The sequence below is a fragment of the Anolis sagrei genome, chromosome 4 (assembly GCF_037176765.1).
Source record: "Anolis sagrei isolate rAnoSag1 chromosome 4, rAnoSag1.mat, whole genome shotgun sequence".
Classification (NCBI taxonomy): Eukaryota; Metazoa; Chordata; class Lepidosauria; order Squamata; family Dactyloidae; genus Anolis; species Anolis sagrei.
Window position 1 is genome coordinate 171,539,011 of NC_090024.1, and position 24,851 is coordinate 171,563,861.

The 24,851-nt window shown below is 40.9% G+C and overlaps 2 protein-coding genes across 2 annotated transcripts in view; one reads left to right on the plus strand and one right to left on the minus strand.

The window, feature by feature from the left end:
• The first annotated feature begins 1,318 nt into the window (after nucleotides 1-1,318).
• Nucleotides 1,319-24,851, plus strand: part of USP24 (ubiquitin specific peptidase 24) — a 106,582-nt gene continuing 83,049 nt past the window's right edge. Inside the window, exons 1-2 of the mRNA XM_060773568.2 lie at nucleotides 1,319-1,817; nucleotides 23,629-23,794. Of these exons, the coding sequence (XP_060629551.2) occupies nucleotides 1,467-1,817; nucleotides 23,629-23,794 (517 nt within the window). The 5' untranslated portion in view covers nucleotides 1,319-1,466. The remainder of the gene's footprint in view (nucleotides 1,818-23,628; nucleotides 23,795-24,851) is intronic.
• LOC132772654 (zinc finger MYM-type protein 5-like) lies at nucleotides 20,080-20,709 on the minus strand. The gene is given in 3 exon segments (XM_067466990.1): nucleotides 20,080-20,211; nucleotides 20,213-20,368; nucleotides 20,458-20,709. Coding segments are annotated over 3 exon segments (540 nt in total).

Consider the following 24,851-nt stretch of genomic DNA (forward strand, 5'->3'; position numbering starts at 1 on the left):
GGTAAAGGTTTTACCATTAAAGAATTCTTACATGCCTTCTAGGGCTGGGCGGTTTCGTTTCGTTAATTCGTAATTCGTTAATAATTCGTTAATTTTTTCAATTACAAAACGATAACGAACCATTCTGGAGCAATTATTAAAAAAACGAATTTTCAAAAACGTTTTGTAAATGCTTCGTATTTCGATATTGTATTCGTTTCGTTATTGTTTTGAGGTCGTTTCGTTATTATTTCCGCATGTCTGGGCCAGTTTTATGGTTTAATTAGTGAAAAAAAATTATAATATCACACCAACAGTCAACAACAGAGGGAGAGGGAAGCTTCAGAAGGTTTTGGAGGTTTTTTAGCGTATTTCGCGGTCGCGTCCGCCATTAACGAATCGATTCGTTATTGTTTCGGAAATCGATTCGTTAATTTTTTACCATTTACGAAATTTCGTAAATATCGAACTTTTTAAAAGGAAAATTTTGTAATTATTTTAAATATCGAAACAAAAAACCCCCCCAAATACAAATTGATTTTAGAAACAAATTTTTCCGTTGTTACCCAGGCCTAATGCCTTCTATAATATCTGTGTTTCATTCTGCGTTGCGCAAATAGCGCTCCTGAAGGAGCGAAGCGGAAAGAGCATAAGGCTCTGAGCTTCCGGACCCAGCTTTCATACTATCACCAGAGATTTAAAGATGGGCTCAAAGCCAACCTTAAAAACTCTGGCATAGACACAGAACTGGGAAGCCCTGGCCCTTGAGCGCTCCAGCTGGAGGTCAGCTGTGACCAGCAGTGCTGAAGAATTTGAAGAGGCACAATGAAAGAGAAAGAGAGAAACGTGAGAAAGAGAAAAACGAGTGAAAGAGAGAAACGTGCCAAGAGGAAGGCGCCTCAAGCCAACCCCCACCGGGACCGCCTTCCACCTGGAAACCAATGCTCTCACTGAGGGAGAAGATGCAGAGATCAAGAACTGGGCTCCACAGACACCTACGGACCGACCTTGGGGGACAATCCTACTCGGACAACGAGGGATGGCCTAAGCAAGAGAGTAAGTAAGATGGGGCCTACAACTCCCAACCCACGACCGCCTCAGGGGTTGCCATGACAACGGCTTCCATTCCTTTCGCGTTCCATTCATGCTCACGCAGCGCTTTCCCCGTCACGTGACCCCCTCCTTTCCCCCCTCCCCTCCGCCGTCATCCACTTCCGGGTGGGTGTGGGGCTGTTCTGGTCCTGCCGCCCTGAGGCGACGGCGTGAGTCGTGTGTCTGTAGAGGAGGCGGGGACTAAAAAGGGGAGGGGGGAGTCGCGGAGGAGGAGGAGGAGGAGGCGGGGGCGTTTCTTCCTCCAATCAACATGGCGGCGCGCAGAGCGGGTGGTGGCTGTGGCGCTGGCAGAAGCAGCGCCTTCTCGACCGGGAGCCGCGCTTGAGGGAAAGCCGGGAGGAGCCGGAGCCGGAGCCTGGGCCGCCGCCGCCGCCATGGAGAGCGAGGAGGAGCAGCACACGACGACGCTGCTCTGCATGGGCTTCTCGGACGCGGCCGCCATCCGCAGGGCGCTGCGCCTGGCCAAGAACGACATCAACGAGGCCGTGGCGCTGCTCACCAACGAGCGGCCCGGCCTGCACTACGAGCCCATGGACAGCGGGGGAGGAGGGAGCGGCGGAGGAGGGAGCGGCGGCACCAACAGCACCACAACCCCCACCCCGGGCGGGAATAGCGGGCCAGCAGGGGACGGCGACGGAGGAGGAGGTGGAGGTGGAGGAGGAGGTGGCACCAGCACCACGGGCTTCGACCCGCCCCCCGCTTACCATGAGGTGGTGGAGAACGAGGTACCCTTTTCACCTCTGCTCCTTTCAAACCGCTCTTAAAAGAAAGAAGTACTTTCCCTGTACATAGGAAATCCCGTTTGAGGCCAGGGTGGCCATTGCACCAACCACAGAAAGCATGCTTGTGATCTGGCCTAGCATTCAGTGTATGCCTGTGGGGATTTTGCCCTTGGGTTCCCTGCCTTGCTTCCTGAATGAAGGCAAGCCAGGCCTACACAATCGAAGGTTGTAAACCAGGCATGGGCAAACTCTGGCCCTCCAGATGTTTTGGACTTCAACTCCCACAGTTCCTAACAGTTGTTTTAAGTTTTCCAGGCAGTATTGCCATGTTCCAGAAGCATTGTCTCCTGACGTTTTGCCCACATCTATGGCAGGCATCCTCAGAGGTTGTGAGGTCTGTTGCAATATCAGCAAGTGAAGGTTATATATCTGTGGAAAGGAGATTTCACATGAACATTAGTGGTTCTCAACCTGTGAGTCCCCAGATTTTTTGGCCTTCAGCTCCCAGAAATCTCAATAGCTGGTAAACTGGCTGGGATTTCTGGGAGTTGTAGGCCAAAACACCTGGGGACCCACAGGTTGAGAACTACTGAGTTAGAACTTGCTAACTGTGAGAGCTGTTTAGAAGTGGAACTTTCTGCCCCAGGGTGTAGTGGAGGCTCCTTCTTTGAAACTTTTAAGCAGAGGCTGGATGGCCATCTGTCCAGGGTGTTTTGAATGCGATTTTCCTGTTTCATAGCAGGTGGTTGGACTGGATGGCTCACAAGGTCTCTTCCAACTGTATGATTCTCTGCATGTCCAGAGTGGGAGAAAGAACTCTTGTCTGTTGGAGGCAGGTGTGAATGTTGCAATTGCCCATCCTGATTAGCATTTAATGGCCTTGCAGCTTCAAAGCTGTTAGGCTGTTAGGAATTGTGGGAGTTGAAGTCCAAAGCACCTGGAGGGCTGAAGTTTCCCCATGCCTGTTGTAAACACGTTTGTTAAAATGTATGCTGGTTTTATAGGGGTTTGGTCTTCTCAACTCCACAAGGACCCCAAGAGTTGCTCCATTACATATGGACTTCCTCCCACACATCCACATTCTTGCTTTGAGATTTGTATGCATAATACTAATGTGATATGAGCAAAGGCTACATACTTGGTTGACTGTAGCAGGCATGGGCAAACTTCGCCCCTCCAGGTGTTTTGGGCTTCAATTTCCATAGTTCCTAACAGCCAGTAGGCTTTTAGGAACTGTGGGAGTTCAAGTCCAAAACACCCAGAGGGGTGAAGTTTGCCCATGCCTGGGCAATAGAGTTGACTTGAGTCCCCACCTGCACTGCCATTTAATTCAGACCCTTTCCACACAGCTGAATAAAATCCCACATAATCCACTTTGAACTGGAATATATGGCAGTGTGGAGTCAGATAACTCAGTTCAAAGCAAATAGAATCATTGAGTTGGAAGAGACCTCGTAGTCGATCCAGTTCGACCCCCTGCCAAGAAGCAAGAATATTGCATTCAAATCATCCCCAACAGATGGGCATCCATCTTCCATTTAAAAGCCTCCAAAGAAGAAGCCTCCACCACACTCTAGGGCAGAGAGTTCCACAGCTGAACAGCTGTCACAGTTAGGAAGTTCTTCCTAATGTTTAGATGGAATCTCCTTTCTTGTAGTTTGAAGCCATTGTTCCATTGCGTCCTAGTCTCCAGGGCAGCAGAAAGCGAGCTTGCTCCCTCCTCCCTATGACTTCCTATCACATATTTATACATGGCTCTCATCATGTCTCCTCTCAGCCTTCTCTTCTGCAGCCTAAACATGCCCAGCTCTTTAAGCTGCTCCTCATAGGGCTTGTTCTCCAGACCCTTAATCATTTTAGTCGCCTTCCTCTGGACACATTCCAGCTTGTCAATATCTCCCTTCAGTTGTGGTGCCCAGAATTGGACATAGTATTCCAGGTGTGGTTTGACCAAGGCAGAATAGAGGGGTAGCATGACTTCCCTGGATCTAGTGGGGCTTTTGGGGTTATATGGCTGTGTGACAGGAACTTCAGTTTGAACTGCATTATAATGGCTAGTATTCTGCCCTTCTCCCCTAGGGGACTCTGGGAAGATTACAGTATTTACAGTAGACATAGAGAAACATTCAGTGCCTTACAGTCACATACATTGAGACACACAGACAAGGCAAAGGCTTCTCCTTTTTCATTTCCGGCTTAGCTGTGGCTCTGGGGGAAGTGTTCTCCATTTTCAAGGACTCGAGGCCCTTCCAGACAGGCCCTATATCTCAGGATCCGATCTCATATTTTCTGTGTATTCCAGATTATCTTGCAGTATAATCCAGTTTAAAGCAGAAAACCTGGGATCAGATCCTGGAATATAGGTCCTGTCTGGAAGGGCCCTCAGACTTTGGAGAGAAAGGTTCAGATCCCTGCTTGTGCAAATCAGTCTCTCAGGTCCCATCTTCACTGCCATATAATGCTGCATTGAACTGCATTAAGTGAGTCTACACTGCCATATAATGCAGTTCAACTGCGCTATGAACTTACATTATATGGCAGTATAGATGGGGCTTCAGCCCCCTGAACAAATCCTGTCAAGAAAACCCCATTGTCATAAGTTGGAAATAACTTGAAGGTGCCCAACAATAAACCAAGACTTAAATATACTACCTTCCTCAAGTTCGTGATAGGTTAATTCATTGTTTATGTTTCTCTTGCAAGTGTTTCATATTGGCCCCATTTGCAACTGTACGAAGGTAGCTTCAAACTGGGGTGGCCAAACAACAAACTCCTTCAAAAGTATGCAAAAGAAAACCCATAATGCGCCTTAGTGCTCTGTGTTTTGTGTAATCGCTACCCAGGCCTTAAACTGGTTCCAGGATTTCCTATAGAATCATCTGTACAGTAAAACCACTTTCTTTTATACTAGTTTGAAATTGCAGTAATGGTCAGTGTAGATGGGGCCTGAATGAGATTAGCATTGAATTTAATCTGTGGGTCCTTGCTATACATAGGGTTTGGTTCCACCCTAATGTCAATATTCTAGGTTGCTCAAGTTCAGTTATATGCAATGACACTGTAAAGTGGTGTTTCATATATTAAAATGTCAACATAAATATTTACTTTTTGGATTTTTAAAAATATTTTCAAGCCGTTGATGGTTGACTATATGTATAGAGAATCTGTGGATATGAAGGGTTTCTAACGGTATTTATGAAAGAGCTTATTGTGGTATGAGGTTTTTATTTTATTTTTTTCAAATTCAGCACCCCCAAATACGTTAAGAACACCTACAATAGGTGCTGAAAAAAAGTTTTCCTCATAGACCTATAAATTACAAGAATTTCCAGTGCCCATTTCCACACATCCTCCACATCTTGGATATTCCACAAATAACTAGGGGTCTTTGGCCCCTTCCAGACAGGCCCTATATTCTAAGATCTTATCCCAGGCTTTTTGCTTTGAAGTGGATTATATATGTCCACACTTCCAGATTTATTTATTTTTTGTCATGTCAGGAGCGACTTGAGAAACTGCAAGTTGCTTCTGGTGTGAGAGAATTGGCTGTCTGCAAGGACATTGCCCAAGGGACGCCTGAATGATTTGATGTTTTTATCATCCTTGTGGGAGGCTTCTCTCATGTCCCCGCATGAGGAGCTGGAGCTGATAGAGGGAGCTCATCCGCCTCTCCCCAGATTTGAACCTGTGACCTGTCGGTCTTCAGTCCTGCTGGCATAGGGGTTTAACCCACTGCGCCACCGGGGGCACCTTATAATCTGGAATAAACAGAAAACCTGGGATCAGATCCTGGGATATAGGGCCTGTCTGGAAGGGCCCCTAGAATGAACAAAAAAATTTCAACACTCATTTGAGATAGAACATTTTTCTCATCCATGAGGACATGACTTTACAAAGAAGCAGACAGGTTTTGGTCTTGGTAAGACCTGTCCAGTGATTTCTCAAAGCACTAGAATTGGACTGTTAGTCCCCTTCCTCACAGCTTTATAAAATCCATACTGAACTGGATTATATGGCTGTGTGAACTCAGATAATCCAGTTCAAAGCACATATTGTAGATTATCTGCTTTGTGAGTTATATGGCTGTGTGCAAGGGCCCTCAATCTCCTATATTTGTCCTGGCTTGACAGTAGCAAGATAGCTTCAAGATGAGAAATAGCTACTTCATCCCTGTGTCTTGACTAGGCTGCATTTGGGAGGTGTTATACACCAGGTTATTTCTTTGTGTGTCTAATGTGACTAATATGTGTTTTTTATTCTTTGTGCCTACACTTCATTCAGATTTTCTTGCATTTATTTTGAAAGCTTTCTTATCATTTTGTGCCAATGGCAAAATCAAATCGTTCAGATGAAATTTTGGTTTTGGTAAATTCATACTTTTTTGGTTAATAGTTGGATTACCTCATCACAAAGAGGATAGCAGGCCCAAGGTGTTCTTGGTACTTTATGTTACTAAAGCCCTACACCACATGTTCTCAGTATACATGTGTTTATTGGGGGGTGGGTGATTTTGGAATCATCATCACATTCTTTGAATTCTGTATCAGAAAGTATTTGTTTCTTATAATGTGCCCAGAAAGTTTGCGCAGTTTTATCAAGCATGTCACTGCTTCTCAAGTTTCCACTTTTTGTTTATTGTTGCTATGCTTTATTTTGTGTGTGTGTGTGAGTGAGTGAACTTGCATATATAAGTTCAGTAGCATTTTGTCTAGTTTGGCCTGTCTCACAAATGAAGCAGGTTAAAAAAGAAAAAGAAAGTAGCCACTTGCATTAACCTGGATGAATTCATTCACAAAAGTATTATTTGTTTCATTTATTTTTAAAAAGTAATCTTGGTGAGAACAGAAACTACAGCCAAAATTAAAAATGAACCTACTTATTTGTTTGAATATTCCAAAAGTGACTGTTTTAAAACTTACTCAGAACTGTCATTGTTTATATACAAGTAAGATGGACTAGTAATTGGACCAAGTGCACCTCATGGAACACTGCTTCTAAGCACATCTGAGGAAGTGTACTTTTTACCATCCTGATTTACTGTCAGTGGTTGAGGTATTTGGAGAAGAGACTCCACACACAGTTGGCCAGATCCATCCAGGGAGCGTAGCTTCTGAAAGTACAGTATATTCTGGCGTATAAGACTACTTTTAAACCCAAGAAAATCTTCTCAAAAGTCAGGGGTCGTCTTATACACGGGTGTAGTCTTATGCATGGGAGTCGTCTTAACTCTATATTTTAACTGGAAAAGTTGGGGGTCGTCTTATACGCCCAGTCGCCTTATATGCCGGAATATACGGTACTTGGAAATAAGATCATTTGGACCATCAACAAGGCAGCCCTATGGATCATAGTGTCAGATGTATATTGTGCCCAGCTGTAGTCTTGATAGAAGAAAAGGAGCCTTTCCTTTCTTTCCCCCTGATTCTTAAAAAGCAGTGTACATTCTGCTGTAACTGGGAGAGATTAAAATCGCACTGGTACAGGGCTAGTTTAATTGTTTAGCCACCTTGAGTCCCCATGGGGAGAAAGGTGGGATAAAAATAAAGTAAATACATAAATGTTTAGCACGGTCAGGGGGTAGAAGTAAGGGGCAGGGAGAACTTTGGATCCCTAAACGGTTTGGGATCCGCCTACCTGTGTGACCGCATCTCTGTGTACGAACCCACACGATCTCTTCGTTCATCTGGAGAGGCCATACCCACAATCCCACCTTCACCGCAAGCACGACTGGTGGGGATGAGGGACAGGGCCTTCTCGGTGGTGGCCCCTAGACTCTGGAACTCGCTCCCCAAGGACATTAGGCATGCCCCAACTCTGGCGGTCTTTAAGAGGAGCCTGAAAACATGGTTGTTCCCAGAATAAGGAAACCCTAAGCAACATGTCCCTAATCGCACTTTACTAATGATCTAGGATTGTCTGCTCGCCCTATCTCTCTCCAAACACCTATCCTAGTTATATGTCACCTTGTCATGCCCAGCATTTTTTAAAATTTTAATTATTACATTTGGCCCTCCCATAGATTTTTTTAATGCGTCGTGGTGTTATTGTTATTGTTTATTGCTTTGTTTATGAGTTTATTTATTGTCTGTATTGCTGTTGTTGTTTTTACTGATGTATTTGGGCTCGGCCTCTTGTAAGTCGCACCGAGTCCTTCGGGAGATGGTAGCGGGGTATAAATAAAGGTTTATTATTATATTATTATTATTATTATTATTATTATTATTATTATTATTATTATTATTATCCTGTGGATCAAGAGCTCCCACTGCTCCATCCACACCATGTCTACCATTTCCCATTTACATTGGACAGGTGAGGGGACAGATGGTTGGGGGAGCAAAGAGTACTTGGGTTCCATTCTTGAAAGAGAATTTCCAGTTGGTCTTATACTTTTGGTGATCACCATGTGAAAAAACAATGGATTGTCAACAGAGGCAGAAGTTTCTACAGAGTAGTACCTTTTATTCCTTTAGGTATTTTTAATGCCCTGGTGTGAAAGATAGTGAGTTCAATGGCTAGTGGTTTGAATGTCAGAGTTTCACTCGGGGTAAAAATGTCCTGCTCAAGTATGAAAACCCTTTCAGTGGTTCTCAACCTGGGGTCCCCAGATATTTTTGGCCTTCAACTCCCAGAAATCCTAACAGCTGATAAACTGGCTGGGATTTCTGGGAGTTGTAGGCCAAAAACATCTGGGAATCCCAGGTTGAGAACCACTGCTTTAGGTGATCTTGTGCAAGTTACAGACTAAGAGAAAGGCAATGACAAACCTTCCCTCAATAAATCTTTCCAAGAATACACTATGATAGGGCTGCTATAGGTCAGTTGACACGTAGCAAGAATAAATTAACTGCTGCTGTCCATAATAGAATAACACATTTTCTCTTTGAATGAATTGTTTCAAAGTCAATCTCTTTCTCCTTTGTCAAGACTTTTGAGGATATTAGCCATGCTGTCTATTAAATATTTGATATATTTAATATATTCAAAGTTATTAAAGTTAAGTAAAAGTTATTAAAACATTTTAAAATATGCTATATTTACAGCAAATTGTATATTTCAAATAAAATAACTAAAGGCTACTTGACAATCTTTGCTAAAACTGGCAAACAGTTCAGTCAGTTAGTAATTACAGTAATTTACTAATTATACTACAATGATACAAATATTCAGAAGCTTTTTGTTGCTAGAAGAAAATTCAGCCTAGCCTATGCCTGAACAGACAGGTATTGTACTATGCTTTTCTCACATGTAGCATTCCTCTTACACTGTGAAGTATACTGGATTATTTCATGGAATATGTGAGTGTAGATTGTTTGTTTGCCATTGTCCTAGATTAACTTTATTTGTTTATGTAATCTTTTAGAATAGATGTATTATTGTTTGTTTCCTCATTCTGTAAGAAGAGTAATGAAAAAACAAAACCCCATAGAACGCATGGCTCCATCAAGAGATTTTGCTAGTGTTTTAGCTGGAATTTCATCAGTAGGCATCTTTTCTTAGTGTACATATATAGTAAACTCATAAAGGTAAAAGTAAAGGTTTTCCGCTGACATTAAGTCCAGTCGTGTCCGACTCTAGGGGTTGGTGTTCATCTCCATGTCTAAGCTGAAGAGCTGGTGTTGTCCATAGACACATCCAAGGTCATGTGGCTGGCATGACTGCACTGATACCTCTATAAACACTAATGAAATTTAATTATTGTTTTAAGACATATTCCCAGCTGATGCAGTGCCAGAAAAATGACATTGATTAATTATGATTCTGTTCAGTCTTAATAAGTACAATCATACCTGCCTCCTCAAGAAGTATGGGTAGGAGGGGGATCTCCACCTGCACCATGTCCAGCTCCCCAAGGTTTATTCATGTGGCAGCCCCATCTTCTGGAGGTGATGGGTGGGAAATGATCACACACACTCTGTACTGCACTTCATTTCTGAAGTTGGGGTTGCCAATATTTAAATGGCAATTCCTTCCTTAGGAAGTGAGTGGGGGAGCTGTTTAGGTTCAGAATGCAGGCAGTCAGTGTTTGTAGGGCAGCTACATCTTTGGGATCTGGGCATGCCATGTGTGTTTCTTTCAGCGAGTACCTCCCTTTTTTTACACATGGCACATAAGGAGAAGGCCCATGTAGAACTTCACTGACCCTGCAGGTCCTGGCGTCTTTTCCTGTATGGTGTGTGTCTTTTATCTGGACAAAGAAGGGGAGTTCCTGGGAAAAACAAACATGTGGCACACAGAAAGTGGAAAAGGAAGTGCCACAGGGTAAGTGAAGTGGTGCTACCATGTAGGGCCTGCTCCTACTCCATCTGTTTTCCACCATACCTCCTCTCCCTTGCCCTGGCAAAACACATGTCCACAGCATGCAGGAAGAGGAAAAAGAGCCGGATCTACAGGGTCAATGAAATGACAGTGGCACATAAGGCCTGCTCTATCAGTGTGGGTAGCCCATTCCAGAACTGCAGTAGTCAAGCTTCATTTACCCCAGCACGAGATATTCTTGCCTTTTTCACTTGTACACGGGGTGGGGAGGGGTTACTGCATTCTTTACGCATAAGAAAGTGGGAGCCAATCAAACTGGCTTTCAATAACACAGACAGTTAATAGAGGGATGACATTTTTAACAATAGAAATGTGTGTTATGTACACAACATGAACTGAGGTAATTGAGGCAGTTTAAGCTTTTGTTGAGCACCATGTCTTTTATTTATTTATTTATTATTTAAACTTATATGCCGCCACTCCCCTGGGGCTCGGAGCGGCTTACAAGAATAGCTAAAATCTAACAAAGTTTAAAAGCAATTTAAAACAGTTTAAAAACAACAGTATCAAACATTAAAAGCCTGTCGGAACAGGTATGTCTTACATGCCCTGCGGAAAGCTGGTAAGTCCCGCAGGGCACGAACTTCAGGTGGCAGAGCATTCCAGACTGATGGCGCCACTGCTGTGAAGGCTCTGCGCCTGGTTGCCGTTAGACGCAAGGTCTTGACACTGGGGACTTCCAATAGATCTTGGTCCTCAGAACGGAGGGATCTCTGGGGTTGATAGGGGGTGAGACGATCCCTCAGATACATTGGCCCCAGACCATGCAAGGCCTTAAAGGTGAGTACCATCACTTTGAAAGTGATCCGGTGCTCAATTGGTAACCAATGCAGCTGTAGTAAGATTGGTGTTATGTGGCATCTCATCGGAATTCCCGCAAGAAGCCGAGCAGCTGCGTTTTGTACCAACTTGAGCTTCCGAATCACCGACAGAGGGAGGCCAATGTAGAGGGCGCTACAGTAGTCCAGTCTTGAGATGACCGTGGCCTGGATCACCGTAGCTAGGTGATCCAGCGCAGCTGAAAGAAGGCGGTTTTGCTCACGGCGGAGACCTGGGCTTCCATTGTCAGCAGAGGGTTCAAAAGGACTCCCAGACTCTTTACCAACGATGACGGGCGTAACGCCTCGCCATCCAGGGTGGGCAGATGGATGTCCCCACTGCCCGGTCCAACCAGCCATAGGATCTCCGTCTTTGCTGGATTCACCCTCAATCTGCTGGCACGCAGCCATCCAGTAACGGCCTCGAGGCACTGATGGAAACAATCATGTACAGAGTCCGGTCGGCCTTCCATCTCAGCACCCGCTGAGTGTCATCGGCATAAAGTATGTTTAAAGTATGTTAATCAGATTCTCATTTGTAATAAAAAATAGAATTTGGATGTTATCATTTAAAAAAATATATTTTCTCTTCTCTTAAATAGGAAGCAAAGTTTCAGAAAAGCTACACTGCCAAGTCTCTGTGCAGTGGTTTGACCCAGTTCATCCTTTTTGTACTCAACCCCTTGATACAGTTTACTTTTCTCTTCCTTTTTATCTTGTCCCCATGTTGCCATACCTTAAATCCAGGGTAAACTATTTCTGTGGGTTTGGGAACTAGTTGCTTCACAGATAACCAAAAAGATAGGAACTGAGTAAAAGTCTACCTTGGATTTGAAAAATCCAATTTCAAAAGCAGACCACCTCTTCTGGAGACTCCCAAGATTGGACAGTCATTCTTTTTTATTTGCCAGAAAAAGGAGCCTCGGGAAATTTGGATGCAGGCAACAAAAGCAGTTGAAGTGTATACTTTGGTCACTCACCGCTACTTTCCATTGTATGCTTGTGTGCAGGGTCTGTGTCTTTAATTTTATGTGTATCATCGGGTAATCTTTTCAGCTGTAGAGTTGCCTCCACAAAAGGTTGGTCCTTTGTTTGGGAGAAGAGCAGATAATTTGCTAAACATGAAAAGTGCCTGTCAGCTGAAAGGTGATACAGTATGCATTGTAAATCTGTTCCAATGTCATTTCTTTCATTAGCATTTGTAACACTTCAGAATGTGATAATTTATATTTTTACATTTTTTCCAGTAATCTGGGATATACTAGATCAAAGATATAGCCCTTGGAAAGTTACTAAGTAAGCATAAATGCTTTGCATCAACTGATACTTGTACAAACAAGAATGAAACCATAATTCCAGCCTACTGTATTACACTAGTCTTCATCTGTTCTATTTTCTTTAAATAAGAAATTTTAGCACTCCCGTGATATCTCTTATGTGTCTCATAAATATGGTCTTTGAAATATTCAGTCATCTAGCCAGGAACCTCTGAAGCTCTTAATCCCTTGTCGTTACTTTGTCTGTATGGGGTTCAACCCTTTATGTGAGGAATCCATTCTTTATCTGACTGAGGTTTTCCACTCAGGAGATTCACCAGTGCTACCACCTATGAGGATTCCTCTCAAGCATTCTCACCACTGTGGCCTCCAAATAGGATTTCTACTCTTGAATCCACCAAATGTGAAGACCCACCAAATGTGAAGACTTCCATAGTGCTCACTGCCGTTAATAAGAGTGAGGACTTTCTTTCATCCTCACCTCTGCCGTAGTGCAAGGATGTCCTGCCCCACCTGATATGACACCAGACTTGGGTGCCATGAGGATTTATGCAACTTCTGTCCTCAGTGGATTATGCCCATAACCCAGTATTCAGTGCTCCCATCACAGACACCTTATCTCAGTTAAAGTTCTCAGATTACCAGTTCTGGAAACCCAAACTGTATAAAAATAAACTTTATTTTAAAAAGTTCAGAAGACATTTACTTCTTAGGATGAGAGCAATGACCAATCTTGATAAAATAGTTAAGAGTAGGGACATCACGCTTGCAATGAAGATCTGCATAGTTAAAGCAATGGTATTTCCCATAGTAACCTATGGATGCAAGAGCTGGACCATAAAGAAGGCTGAGCAAAGGAAGATAGACGCTTTTGAACTATGGTGCTGGAGGAAAATACTGAGAGTGCCTTGGACTGCAAGAAGATCAAACCAGTCCATAATCCAGGAAATAATGCCCGACTGCTCACTGGAGGGAAGGGTATTAGAGGCAAAGATGAAGTACTTTGGCCACATAATGAGAAGACAGGAAAACTTAGAGAAGACAATAATGCTGGGGAAAATGGAAGGAAAAAGGAAGAGAGGCCGACCAAGGGCAAGGTGGATGGATAGTATCCTTGAAGTGACTGGCTTAACCTTGAAGGAGCTGGGGGTGGCCACGGCGGACAGGGAGCTCTGGTGTGGGCTGGTCCATGAGGTCACGAAGAATTGGAAGCAACTGAACAAATAAACAAAAAAGTTTTATATAACACAGCATAGGATTTATTACATTTAAAATGTAATTACATTTAAAAACTCTGGCACTCACATTCCCCTCAGATTAGATTATGCCCTTATCAGCTCCTCATCTCAAACTCCCATCTCTCATTCCAACCTTTACCTAATGTGAACTTCTCTCTAACTCTTTTCCTCTCATACCCAGGGCAAACGGAATTCACCAGCCTTATGCAAGTCTTGTCAATGATTCTACCAATCAGCATTCCCTTCCAACATTCCATTCTCCTATATTTCACCGTGTGTACGATCAATAAATCAACAGTGTTGACATGCATTGGTCTCATTATTCTTTGTACATGGACTTAATCTTGAAGTTGCTGACTTCATTGAGGTGCTCTTAGACTCTCAGGGAGCTAGCTGTGAATGTGTTTTTGAGAGAAAAGAAGTATTTGAAAAATTGTTGGAAATGTGTTTCTCAGGTGTCATTAAGCCACATGAAAAGAATAAATAACTTGTTCAGAATCTTTGTAGTTCTGGATAAATTCTGCACAAAATTCTAACAAAATCCTGTTTCTTGTGCAGGAAATAGGTTTGGTTTTTAATTTGTTTGCAGAAATATTCTAAGTTTATAAATGCAGTTTCCTGCTCTGAAAATGCTGTACAATAAAGTGAAAAGGATTTGAAAGCTGTTGATTTCAATGACTTTAATGCAGCAGAACAAACATTTGTTAAAATCATTTCTTTCTTTCTTCAAGAACAAAAGTAGTGGAGAATTAGATCTCTGCTGTATTGCAGGGGAAAGCTGTGTCACATATGTGTTATGAACTCTAAGCTTGGTGACTTTCTTTTGTTGGACAAGTTGGGAGACAGAGTGTTGTGCTAGATTTTTCAAGGCCTTGATTTTAAGTGTCATGCTTTTAGATTGCCAGTCTTCTTGCCTTGTTTTTGGGCTTTCTATTTGGCCTCCTTGTCATCAGCTATGCTTCTGTGACCAAGAATCTAATCAGATTAACCTCCCTTTGGATATATTAGATCAGGATGTGCGATTATCCTGTTGAGCTAATCAAAAGCCTGTTCGCAAGAAGGCAGCCTAATGTCCACAGTGAGTGATAATTTGTGATCAGGAGCTCTTTTATATTCACCTTTCTCTGAAAACATAAATAAACACTATTAGTGAAATCACTCAGATCTATCTGTTCTTTCCCTAGTGCAACCCACCTTTTGCTTCAGAACTCAAAACTCCCGTTGCATATATCTTCTGACACCTTGCCTCAGAGCTTTCCCTAGTATCCTTTTAACTTTCTAATTCTCTTCCTCGGTTTCTGTTACCGATAGTGAAACAACTCTGTTAGTATCATGCTAGTGGAGAGTTACACTTAATAAAATTAGTTTGAAAACACATCTGTTCAAACAAAGCTGTTGTATTGTTAATATTTTCCCCTTATGTGCATGAGTGGTTGTGATTATGACATATCTCTGGAAATGTTTACTATATTTTATTGAACAGGCATGTAGATATGCATGTTTCTATATATATGAACAATAATACTATGACATACCCTACATTAAAAATAAACTACTTTCCCTGTTGTAAGAAACATATAGGTGTTTCTTACAGATTCCACTATAGGTGTTTATGTATTCCACACTTATCCTCCACAGACTGCCTTCTGTAACCTGAATATTTTGCATTTGATACTTCCGATTTTCACTACCTAGAAAACAAAATACTTCATATTACTGTATCCCCGACTCAAATAATGGGCATGCAGTCCCTGAGTTACAGACATCTAACTTACAACCGACACATAGTTAAGAATGGTTAAGACACCAGGAAGTGAGGAAATTCTACACCTAGGAAGGGAAATTCACTCCTGAAAGAGTTATCATGGGGAAAAGGTGTCTCAGCATAAACTTTCTCACCAATTCTTGTTTCCACAACAAGCCAAATTTTTCAAAATCCAGTTACCACAGGGACAGAAAGACGGATGGAATCTTCTGAACACATAGCAAAACAAACGCCAGAGTATGGTGTTAAACCATCCCTATGCTATCCAAAGTGTGTGTGGCTGGAGTTACACTTTAGTACCTGTTCTGACTTATATACAAATTCAACTTAAGAGCAAACTTCCTAAGCTATCTTATCATAACTTGGGGACTGCCTGTACTATATTACGTATTTGTGTATTCACTTAAATGCATTTGCTCTGGAGAACTGCTCATGCATGCTTTTTATTTAAAAGCATTGCATCATTCACAGTGCTTTCTAAATTGCGTTATTAATGCTTAATCCTTGTAGAGCTATTAATAATTTAAGACATTGTGCTTTAGAATGCTTTTTAATGTCTTCAGAATACCTGTGTCAAATAAGAGGTTATCATCCTGCTTTTGAAATAAAGAGCCTGGGTGTTTAAGTTAGTGATAAGTAAGCTTCTCTTCTTGCCTTTTTCTATATCTTCAAAATTAGAAGAGCTGGAGGTTTCTTCATTGGAAAACAGGGATGAGCAGAACAGGTGCCTTTGGAGCAAGAATATCCTTGTTGAGTGTGAGCTTTCATTCCCCCTCCCACAAAATGTCTTTGCATGGATCAATGCAGGGTAACCTGCCAAATATCTTTGAAACCAATGTTTTAATTTGAGCTGGGAAAAGGTTTGGGAGCTCCTGTTGTCTATTGTTTTGAGACAGCCATGAACGTGTGCCTTAAACTTATTTCTGACCCTAAGGTCACAAGAATTTCATTGCCATCTCTAGGTTTTAGACTGGATTGTTAAAGCCACGTAATTGATTACTTGGTCCATTGACTCTTCAGTTGGACTACTAAGAGTGTTTTGTTTGTTTGTTTTTTGTCATGTCAGTAGCGACTTGAGAAACTGCAAGTCACTTCTGGTGTGAGAGAATTCACCGTCTGCAAGGATGTTGCCCAGGGAACGCCTGGATGATTTGATGTTTTTATCATCCTTGTGGAAGGCTTCTCTCATATCCCTGCATGAGGAGCTGGAGCTGATAGAGGGAGCTCATCTGCCTCTCCCCAGATTTGAACCTGCAACTTGTCGGTCTTCAGTCCTGCCGGCACAGGGGTTTAACCCACTGCACCACCGGGGCTCCTACTAAGAGTGTTACAGAACCTCTACTCAATTTGGCCTCCTATCACTCCCCTTCCTCTTATATCCTAAAGATCGCAACCTGGATCTGCTCTTGGACCTTAAGGTGACTACTAAACTGGGCATGTGAATGTGTTAATTAGATTGAGTGAGGTTGTGCATGTCTGATAAGGAATAACAAATCCTCCTTACCAGTAAAAACATTCAAACAGAGATGTAGGAAATAAAATAATTCTTTGTTAAATAATCATTTAAATAATAAAGTCCCGTAACTTCTTCAACACTCTCAGCACCCCAAATTCAAATTAGCCCTAACCCTATTTTTGAGTGGCCTTTTACAGATAAGCCTCTGTGGTTGAAATCAGGTTCCAAAATGTTACTGCTGCCAGAGGAAAGAAAGAAGGCACTTCCTTATTTTTATAGAGGAGTTCCAAAATGTTGGCACAACCATCTTCCACGTTCCCACCAATCATGCTTCTGAAGGCAGAGAGATCGAGATAAGTGGATCCCCTGTAGTTTTAAAATCTTGGGCAGCCTTATATGGGAAGATACGGTCTTTCAGATAGCCCAGATTTGAACCATATAGGCTTTATAGGTCAAAGACAGGACCAGGAAGTAGACTATCTACCAGTGGAGCTGTGGCAACAAGGTTGATGTATGCTGTCTGCATTAACCATCTGTTAACAACCCAGCTGCAGCTCTTTAGATCAGTTGAAGTTTCTAAACACTCTTCAAAGGCTGCCCCACATAGAGTGCATGACAGTAATCCATTCAAAATGTAAGTAAAGCATGTGTCATGACGCCCATTCTAAGGAATGGGTGCAATTGGCACACTAGCTTTAATGCACTCTTGGCTACTGCAGAAACCAGAACATCCAGGGCAAGGTCTGAACCCACTCAAGTTGTGGACCTTCATCTTCAAGGGAGTGTAACCCAGTACACAGGCTAAATCCCCATTCCCATATCTGTTTTTTCACTGACCAGAAGCATTGCTATGTTGTCTGAATTAATCCCCAGCAGCCAGAGAACTGGTTTAGCACATAAACAGCTTCCTTGGAGTAATAGAACTGGGCATCATCAGCTTATTGGGAATGCCTGATTCCAGAACTGCAGAAACCTCTCCCAGAAGTTTCATGCATATGTTAAATAGCATGGCGGCAAAACAGAGTGCCATGGTACTCCATAGGCCAGCAGCCAAAGAGTCGAACAGGAATCCCCCTGGAACACTTCACTTTCAGTGTTGTTACTCATGGTAATAGTTGTCTGTATTTAGTTCTCATAGTTTAGTGTTTCATACTAAAAAAAAAATACCCAAATAGGTTAATGTAGAAAAAAATGTCAAAAGGCAATGTAGAATGAATATATGCAGACAAGATTGTTTTAAAACAAAAATCAATTACATGGTAAAATGCCTAATGTATATTTAATGTTTTTTTGTAAGATGTATACATTTATGTGGTACTTTCTGTACCATGAAAAAATGGCAGTACATGTGTACCAAATCAGCACAAGCTAGTGGCTAATGGGATGATAAATGGGCTGTGAGTTAGAAGAGTCTGAACTTTAAAGAAACTATCCAAGGTGCTGGACTCCGTCCCTTACAAATAGGTTCAGCTCTTTGAATAGTTTATTCAAATTTCAAAATAAATCTTGAGCTTTTTTAATCACCTATTAAATTGAAAGCCACCAACTCACCAACTGTACTGGGAAAATGTAAGGTTTAACAATCACAGATACTGTTTTGTGTCCATCGGATGTTTTTTTTCCCCCATTCCATTCAAGGTGTTTACACAAAAGTGTTTTATGATATTTTTATATTTTTGCTACTCTCATAACTTTAATTTTGGGGGCCTCAGGTTTGAAAATCATGTCTTCAAATATCTCATTGAGTTACATGTTACCTGTATTACCCATGTTCAATTGAATTTTGGATTTTACCATACCCATGTTCAATTGATCTTCTAAGGAAATGTTTTTCAGATATTTCTTGTGAAAGGGCGGTGTGTTTTATGTAAAGTATTAATAATAATATGGCATCCATAGGAGGTTTGTGCATGGAATAGTTACATTAGCATTTTGGCAGAGGTTCCTTCTGGCTTCTGTTTGTTTTGGTTTTTTTTGGGGGGGGGGGTTAATAATAATAATAAGATCAACTTTATTTATAACCTGCCCTCTCTCCCCAAAGGGACTCAGAGCACTTTACAAAGACAAAAATTAAATAGTGATAAACAGCAGTAAAAGAACAATTAAAACAAGCAATTAAAATTCATTAAAATACAGTAAATTAATAAAACTAACATTAAAATGGACAATAAAAATGTGGCTGTGCAATGAGTTAGGGTCATATGTTCTGTTCTTGTAGTTTTGGCCAAAATTGAATTTAGACTCTTGTAGTTGCTTAGCTCTCAATTACTTCATTTGTTTTGAATTGGGAGCTGTTTTTAGACTCTGAACCTTAACTGTAATCTTTTGGAAATTATAACAAGTAGTATTACCTCTGGTAGAAAGTGCTATACTAGGAATATATTGTCTTTTGTGGCTTGCTTACTGCTTTCATTAGTTCTAAAGGATTTCTAAATCCCATGAAGTAGGTTTCTGTTCACTGAACTGAGCTCCACATGAAGATTAACACTTGGTGCGATAGAAATGTTTATCATTGGTGATAGTGGAAGGCCATTATACATGGAACAAGCAGCGGCTCAGCTGGGCAGGAAGTTTCTTTCAGATAATGTTCAGTGGGGACATTTTCTGGTCATCTTCCCAGTCAGAAGTTCTATTCAGAGACAGCTGCTTAATAAGGAAGTGAAATTCTGGAGGAGAATTGGGCTAAACAAAAAATGTCAGTGTTAGAAGTTAATTCCAGATAAAGCATTTTAAATGCCTTTGGATCAAGAACAGTAGTCTTTTATAAGAAAAAGCCTGGGAAGATCTTCATCCTTCTAGCTTTTATTTGTACTTATTTGTACCAAAGGCTGGAGGGGGTAAGTCTAAGAGTGATGTTGAACATCAAATTTCAATTCCTCATTTAGATGTAAACTCTGCCTTTCTTCTTTTGCCTGTCGAAGCCACAGTTACTTCCTTTTGTTTACTCAATCAGCAAAACTGACTAGAGAAATTCAGCAGACTCAATGTTCACTGATTAATGTTCAGAAGGTGGAAATGATTTGTATTCAAGGAAATATACAATAGATCTAGAGTTAATTTTGAGTCATTATGTAAATATGTTACTGTATTACACTCATAAAGTTGAAAACCTTTATCCAGAAGATACAAATGTATAAATATGCATTCCATCAGTAGACACATCTTCAGCTGAATGCTAGTGCTTGAACAAAAAGTCTAACTAGTATTCTTTGTACTGTGTCATAGCAAGCTTTCCTTCTTTTACTCTGTATTAAGTGTTACACTAATATTATACAATTTTGAAAAGTGATATCGGAATGAATGCTCAGTATTCAGCAGACCATGTTCAGTTCTTGGTAAGACATTTTTAAAGGACATAGAAACACTGGAGCAGGTTCAGAGAAGGACAGTGACTAACTTCCTTGGAAGGTTGCTGTTATGCAAGGAAACTGGAAGACTTGTTTGGGAAGGGATGCCACTGGTGACAGAGAATTCATACCTGGTTGTTTCTGATTCCTTGGAAATGAAGCTGACTGGGATATCCAGGGAATCAGGATTATGACGAGTTGCAGATTCTCCATTCTAAAAGACATCTCCATCTAAGTTCATTCTACCAGGATTGAAAGGTCCTACACCAGTCTTGGTCTTATTACTTAAAAAACTGGGCATTGAGAATTCCATTGCACTGACTCTGTTTACACTCTGGAAACTGGAATAATTTCTTTCTTGCACCTGATTTGCTTCAGTATCTTCTTCATCACTAATAATAATAATAATTGTCTCAGTTATACCTCCCTTTCGTTGCCGTGGTCTTTTGATGGAGCCACTACTTTGGGGTCATTCCCATGTTGTTCTTTACTGGATGAATTAAAAATGACATTTCTATGTTCTGTTACTAATGGTGTAGAAATCTGTGGAGGCTGTACAGGTTCAACAAACACAACATCATCTTCTCCTGAAGTACACTGGAACTTCGGTCTAGAAACCAGAGAATTAAATGGACCTCCTAAAGGGCCTCCTACATTGGTAAGGCCAGTTGCCATTGTGGTAGACCCCAGCAAACCAGATGAATGTTCAGACAGCACCAGTTTTCAGACATTCAAGAACATGGAGCAATATGTCAAACTTAAGCTGCTTCAGTGCCTTCTCAGTGGTAAAAATCTAGATCAATACAACTTTCTCCGGGCTGGGCTTTGCCAAGGCTGTACCAAACTGGCCTGGGGGGAAAAGAGGAGGATGAGGAGGTGTTGTTAATTCGCGTAATGGCTCCACACGCCAGCTCCTTGGCAGCAGAAGCAGCTCCTCTGAGGCTGCCTCAGCTCTAACTCAATCTAGTCCCAGGCTAAATGTCGCCGCTGCTGGTGAGGTGAAGGAGGGACAAACCTCGAGCAGGACAGTGGAGATAATAAGTATATAGAGAAAAAACAGGCAAGTTTATAGAAGTTAGGCATGTTCAGCTTGTTGAAAAGATTGAAGGGTGACATGATACACTCAACAGCTGCCACAAATATGAGAGAGCGTGCTTGCCCTGTGCTGGCTCCGAGGGTAGAACTATGCCTAATGGTTTTAAAGCAAAGGACAATAACTTTTGATTGAACATTAGAAGGAACTTGACAGTGAGAGCAGTTTAACAACCAAATCCATTGCCTAGAGAGGTGGGGGGGGGGGGGCTCTTTCTCTGGAAATTGTCAGAAAGAGTTTAGAGAGTTACTGTTGGAAATGTTCTAGCTGGGACCTGAAGGCCAATGGGGCCCCTTGGCACTCTGATTCTATGATATAGATAGGTTATTGGGAACATATAGCTCCTTTATTGAAACAGCATCATTGACTACCAGTCCATTTCTAGGCACAGTTCAAAATGCTGGTTATAACCCAATGAGCTCTGTATGGGTTGGATCTTAAAAAATCATAGATCCCTACCTGAGCCTATCCAATTTGTAAAATCTTCACCAAAGGGCTTTCCAGCCCTGCTATCAACACAAGTGCACATGAGGTGGGTAAGGAAGAAAGTATTATATGGCAGGTGCCTTCAACCTTGTCTCCTCCCACTCCCTTTTCTCCAATAGGAAAAGACTTCCTATATAGACAAGATTTTGGCTTTTACTTGGTTGTGCAGAAGATTTTTTTGAGTGTGCTGGACTTCTATCTTTTATGTCTCAAATATGTTGTAAGATGCTTTTGAATTATTTTGAATAGACCCTTTTTACAATTGTGCTATATATATTGTTTTAGCTGCATTTGGTTTAATATTAGAAGAAAAGTGCAGTGTAAATAAAATAAAGATACATATTTAGACAACATGCACTAAACCCTAATCTAGTATGTTATAAACATGTCAGGAAGTAGTGAAATTTACTCATTAAAGGACTCTTGATGTTTTCAAAACACTAAAACTATATTGTATTATTTAGCTACTCTGTTCCTTACAGTGTTCATATAGTCCTGTTTCTCTTTCCGTTTTGTTTAGCACTCTCAAATGAAGTGCTGCAATTATAGTGATGTTTTTAGTACTTCCATGTAATGAGACGACTGCATTAGTTATTTAATTATAGCATTTGTCATTTTTATTGTTCCTTTGCTAGATAATAGTTTCCTGTTTTATTGCTCTTAAGATATTGCTCAGAGATAGGAAACATTAATTTATGTGCATTTTTAAAATACAGAGCTGATACTTTTAGACCGTGAAATAAATGAGACAGTACATAAAAAAACAACCTGTGACGGTTAGCTTGGAGATTTTGAATCTTATCCAAGTACACAGCAATCAAAAATAGCCTGTTCAATGACTGACTAGCTGGTGTGCAATGAGTCATGGTCTGGGTCTTTTTCTAGTGGCTGTGTCTATGGGAGTTTTATTGTTGACTCCATGCTTGGCATCACTTTGCATCCTGTTGGCACTTCTTAGGAAGGTTAAATCTTAAGCTAAACAATGGCATACACTTATCACCCATCATTGGACATAATAGTATATTTCATTTTTTTTTACTCTGAGCGGAATTGAATGCCCTTAGACCTAGGGTGATCAAACCTTTTGATAATTGGGGCAGGAGGATAGTTGAAGCCTTCTTACCTGAGTTATAACAAAGCATTTGAATTACCAAGGTTAATATTCATCCTGCACAGAAGTAGACAGATCTGGTGGGTTTGTGAGTTGTGTTTGTGTTTTGCTGTTTATGGGGGGGGGGGGGACCCTTGTGAGGAAATGGCACAGATGACCTCACTACTGTATTATAAACAAGTGAAAAGTGTGTACACTGGCTCTGCCCAAGTTATATTAGTGGGGACTTGGTATGATGCCATTCTGCTCTTCCTGGTAACTGGTGGGTCTCCTCCTTGAAGTCAGTTTCAGATTTCTCAGTTGTTACTTATTCAAAACTCTTCTTGCCTAAGAGATGAAAAAACTAAAACTATAATGTACTTGATTATAGTTTCCAAACAACTAGATGTACTTCACACTCATTCACTGTGATTCAGAACTGCCTTTTCCATCTCTCCTTATGCCAGAAATCAAAGGTAAACTACCATAGAAGAAATTGAGTTATTGCAGAACAAAGTCATGAGATTATGGCAAGCTATATCTGTATTTAGTACAACTTAATTATAATTTTTGGTTGCGATAAAGTACATTTACCAGGGTTTTTTTCTGTAATCTGTGAAAATCCTGAGTAAATAATTGTGGTAATTTGTTTTTCCTCCAGCAGTATATATGAATTATCACAGTACTGGATTCAACACCAGTTGTCCCTGAGGTTTTTGGCATTCTTTCCCCCCCCCCCCCTTTTGAGTGTGAAAATGATGGGAAAAGGGAGCAGAGATGAGCTGTGGGGGGGGGGGGGGGGGGTTAAGAACTGATTTGTACTTGGAATGTATCCTTTTCAGTTATGTGTGTGATATATTGTCTCTTATAGTAGCTGAAAACTAAAACAACTAAAGAAGACTTCACATGTAATTTTTTTCAACAGAAAAATGATGAAAATGGGAACTGCTCTGGAGAAGGTATTGAATTTCCTACAACCAATCTTTATGAACTGGAGAGCAGAGTATTAACAGACCATTGGTCCATCCCATATAAAAGAGAAGAGTCTCTTGGCAAATGTTTAATTGCATCTACCTATCTTGCAAGACTAGGTAAGTTGGCAAAAGCATTTCAAGTAGAACCATAAAAATGCTGTTTTCTGCAAATGATAACATTGACTTGACATACTGCTAACAAAAGTTTTTTAAACAACAAATCCACTAAAATAGCTGCTAGCTGTTTTTCTCATTCTTTGTATGTTGGTAGCAGAGTTTAAACTTTTAAAAATCACAAATTTCTTGATACGTAATTTACATTTACATTGTATAAATCGCTTTGCATTTTTCTGGTGATTTTTTTTCATGTTTTAGCCCTCTATAAAATCATTATAAAATCATAGTGATCTATAAAATCATTTCTAGTTGTGTGCCACAGAGAGAATTAGCTGTGTATTTTTCTGCAATAGAAATGAGATTTGCTAAATGATAAAAGGCTTGTAGAATATTTGATATGAAAGTATTTATGGTATCAGGTAAACATATAACTATAGCAGAGTTTGGAAGTTACATGCTTAATGTCATTAACCTTGATATAATAATTCTATTGTTAATAAAGTTACTGTTTATTGTGGTAGAAACCATCACTTGTTGTTCTGAATTTTATTCTCAGACAGCATTTCCACTGTCTGTTCTTTTATACAAGGTGGACAAGTTGGGCAACTTCTTTGGATCTCAAGTCTAAATTACATCTCTGAACTTGGAAACTGCTGTTGTCTATGTGCTGTAGCTGGTCCCTTCATTCCCATTCCTGAAAAGCTAATATTGATATTTAGGGTTTTTAAACCACAAACAGTTACATAGGGCATATATTTCCTCTCTGGTTCAGTTTGAAGATGCCTAAAAGTGCTTCAGGATGCATCCTTGAAGCACTAATACAATTGTAAACAAGAGTGTCTTGTTTCAGCCATCTTTACAGCTATATTAGCACCCCTTAATGACATAAAAACATTTTAACCTGCTATAATGCAAGGGAGCCGGATAGATTCAAACTACTTCCAACTCATGCTACCTTAAACACCTTTTTTCTTGTCTTCGTGAAGTGAATAGTGCTAGAAGACAAAGGAAATGCTCATTTCCCATTTTTTGTGTTTGTTTCTTTATTTACAAGAGA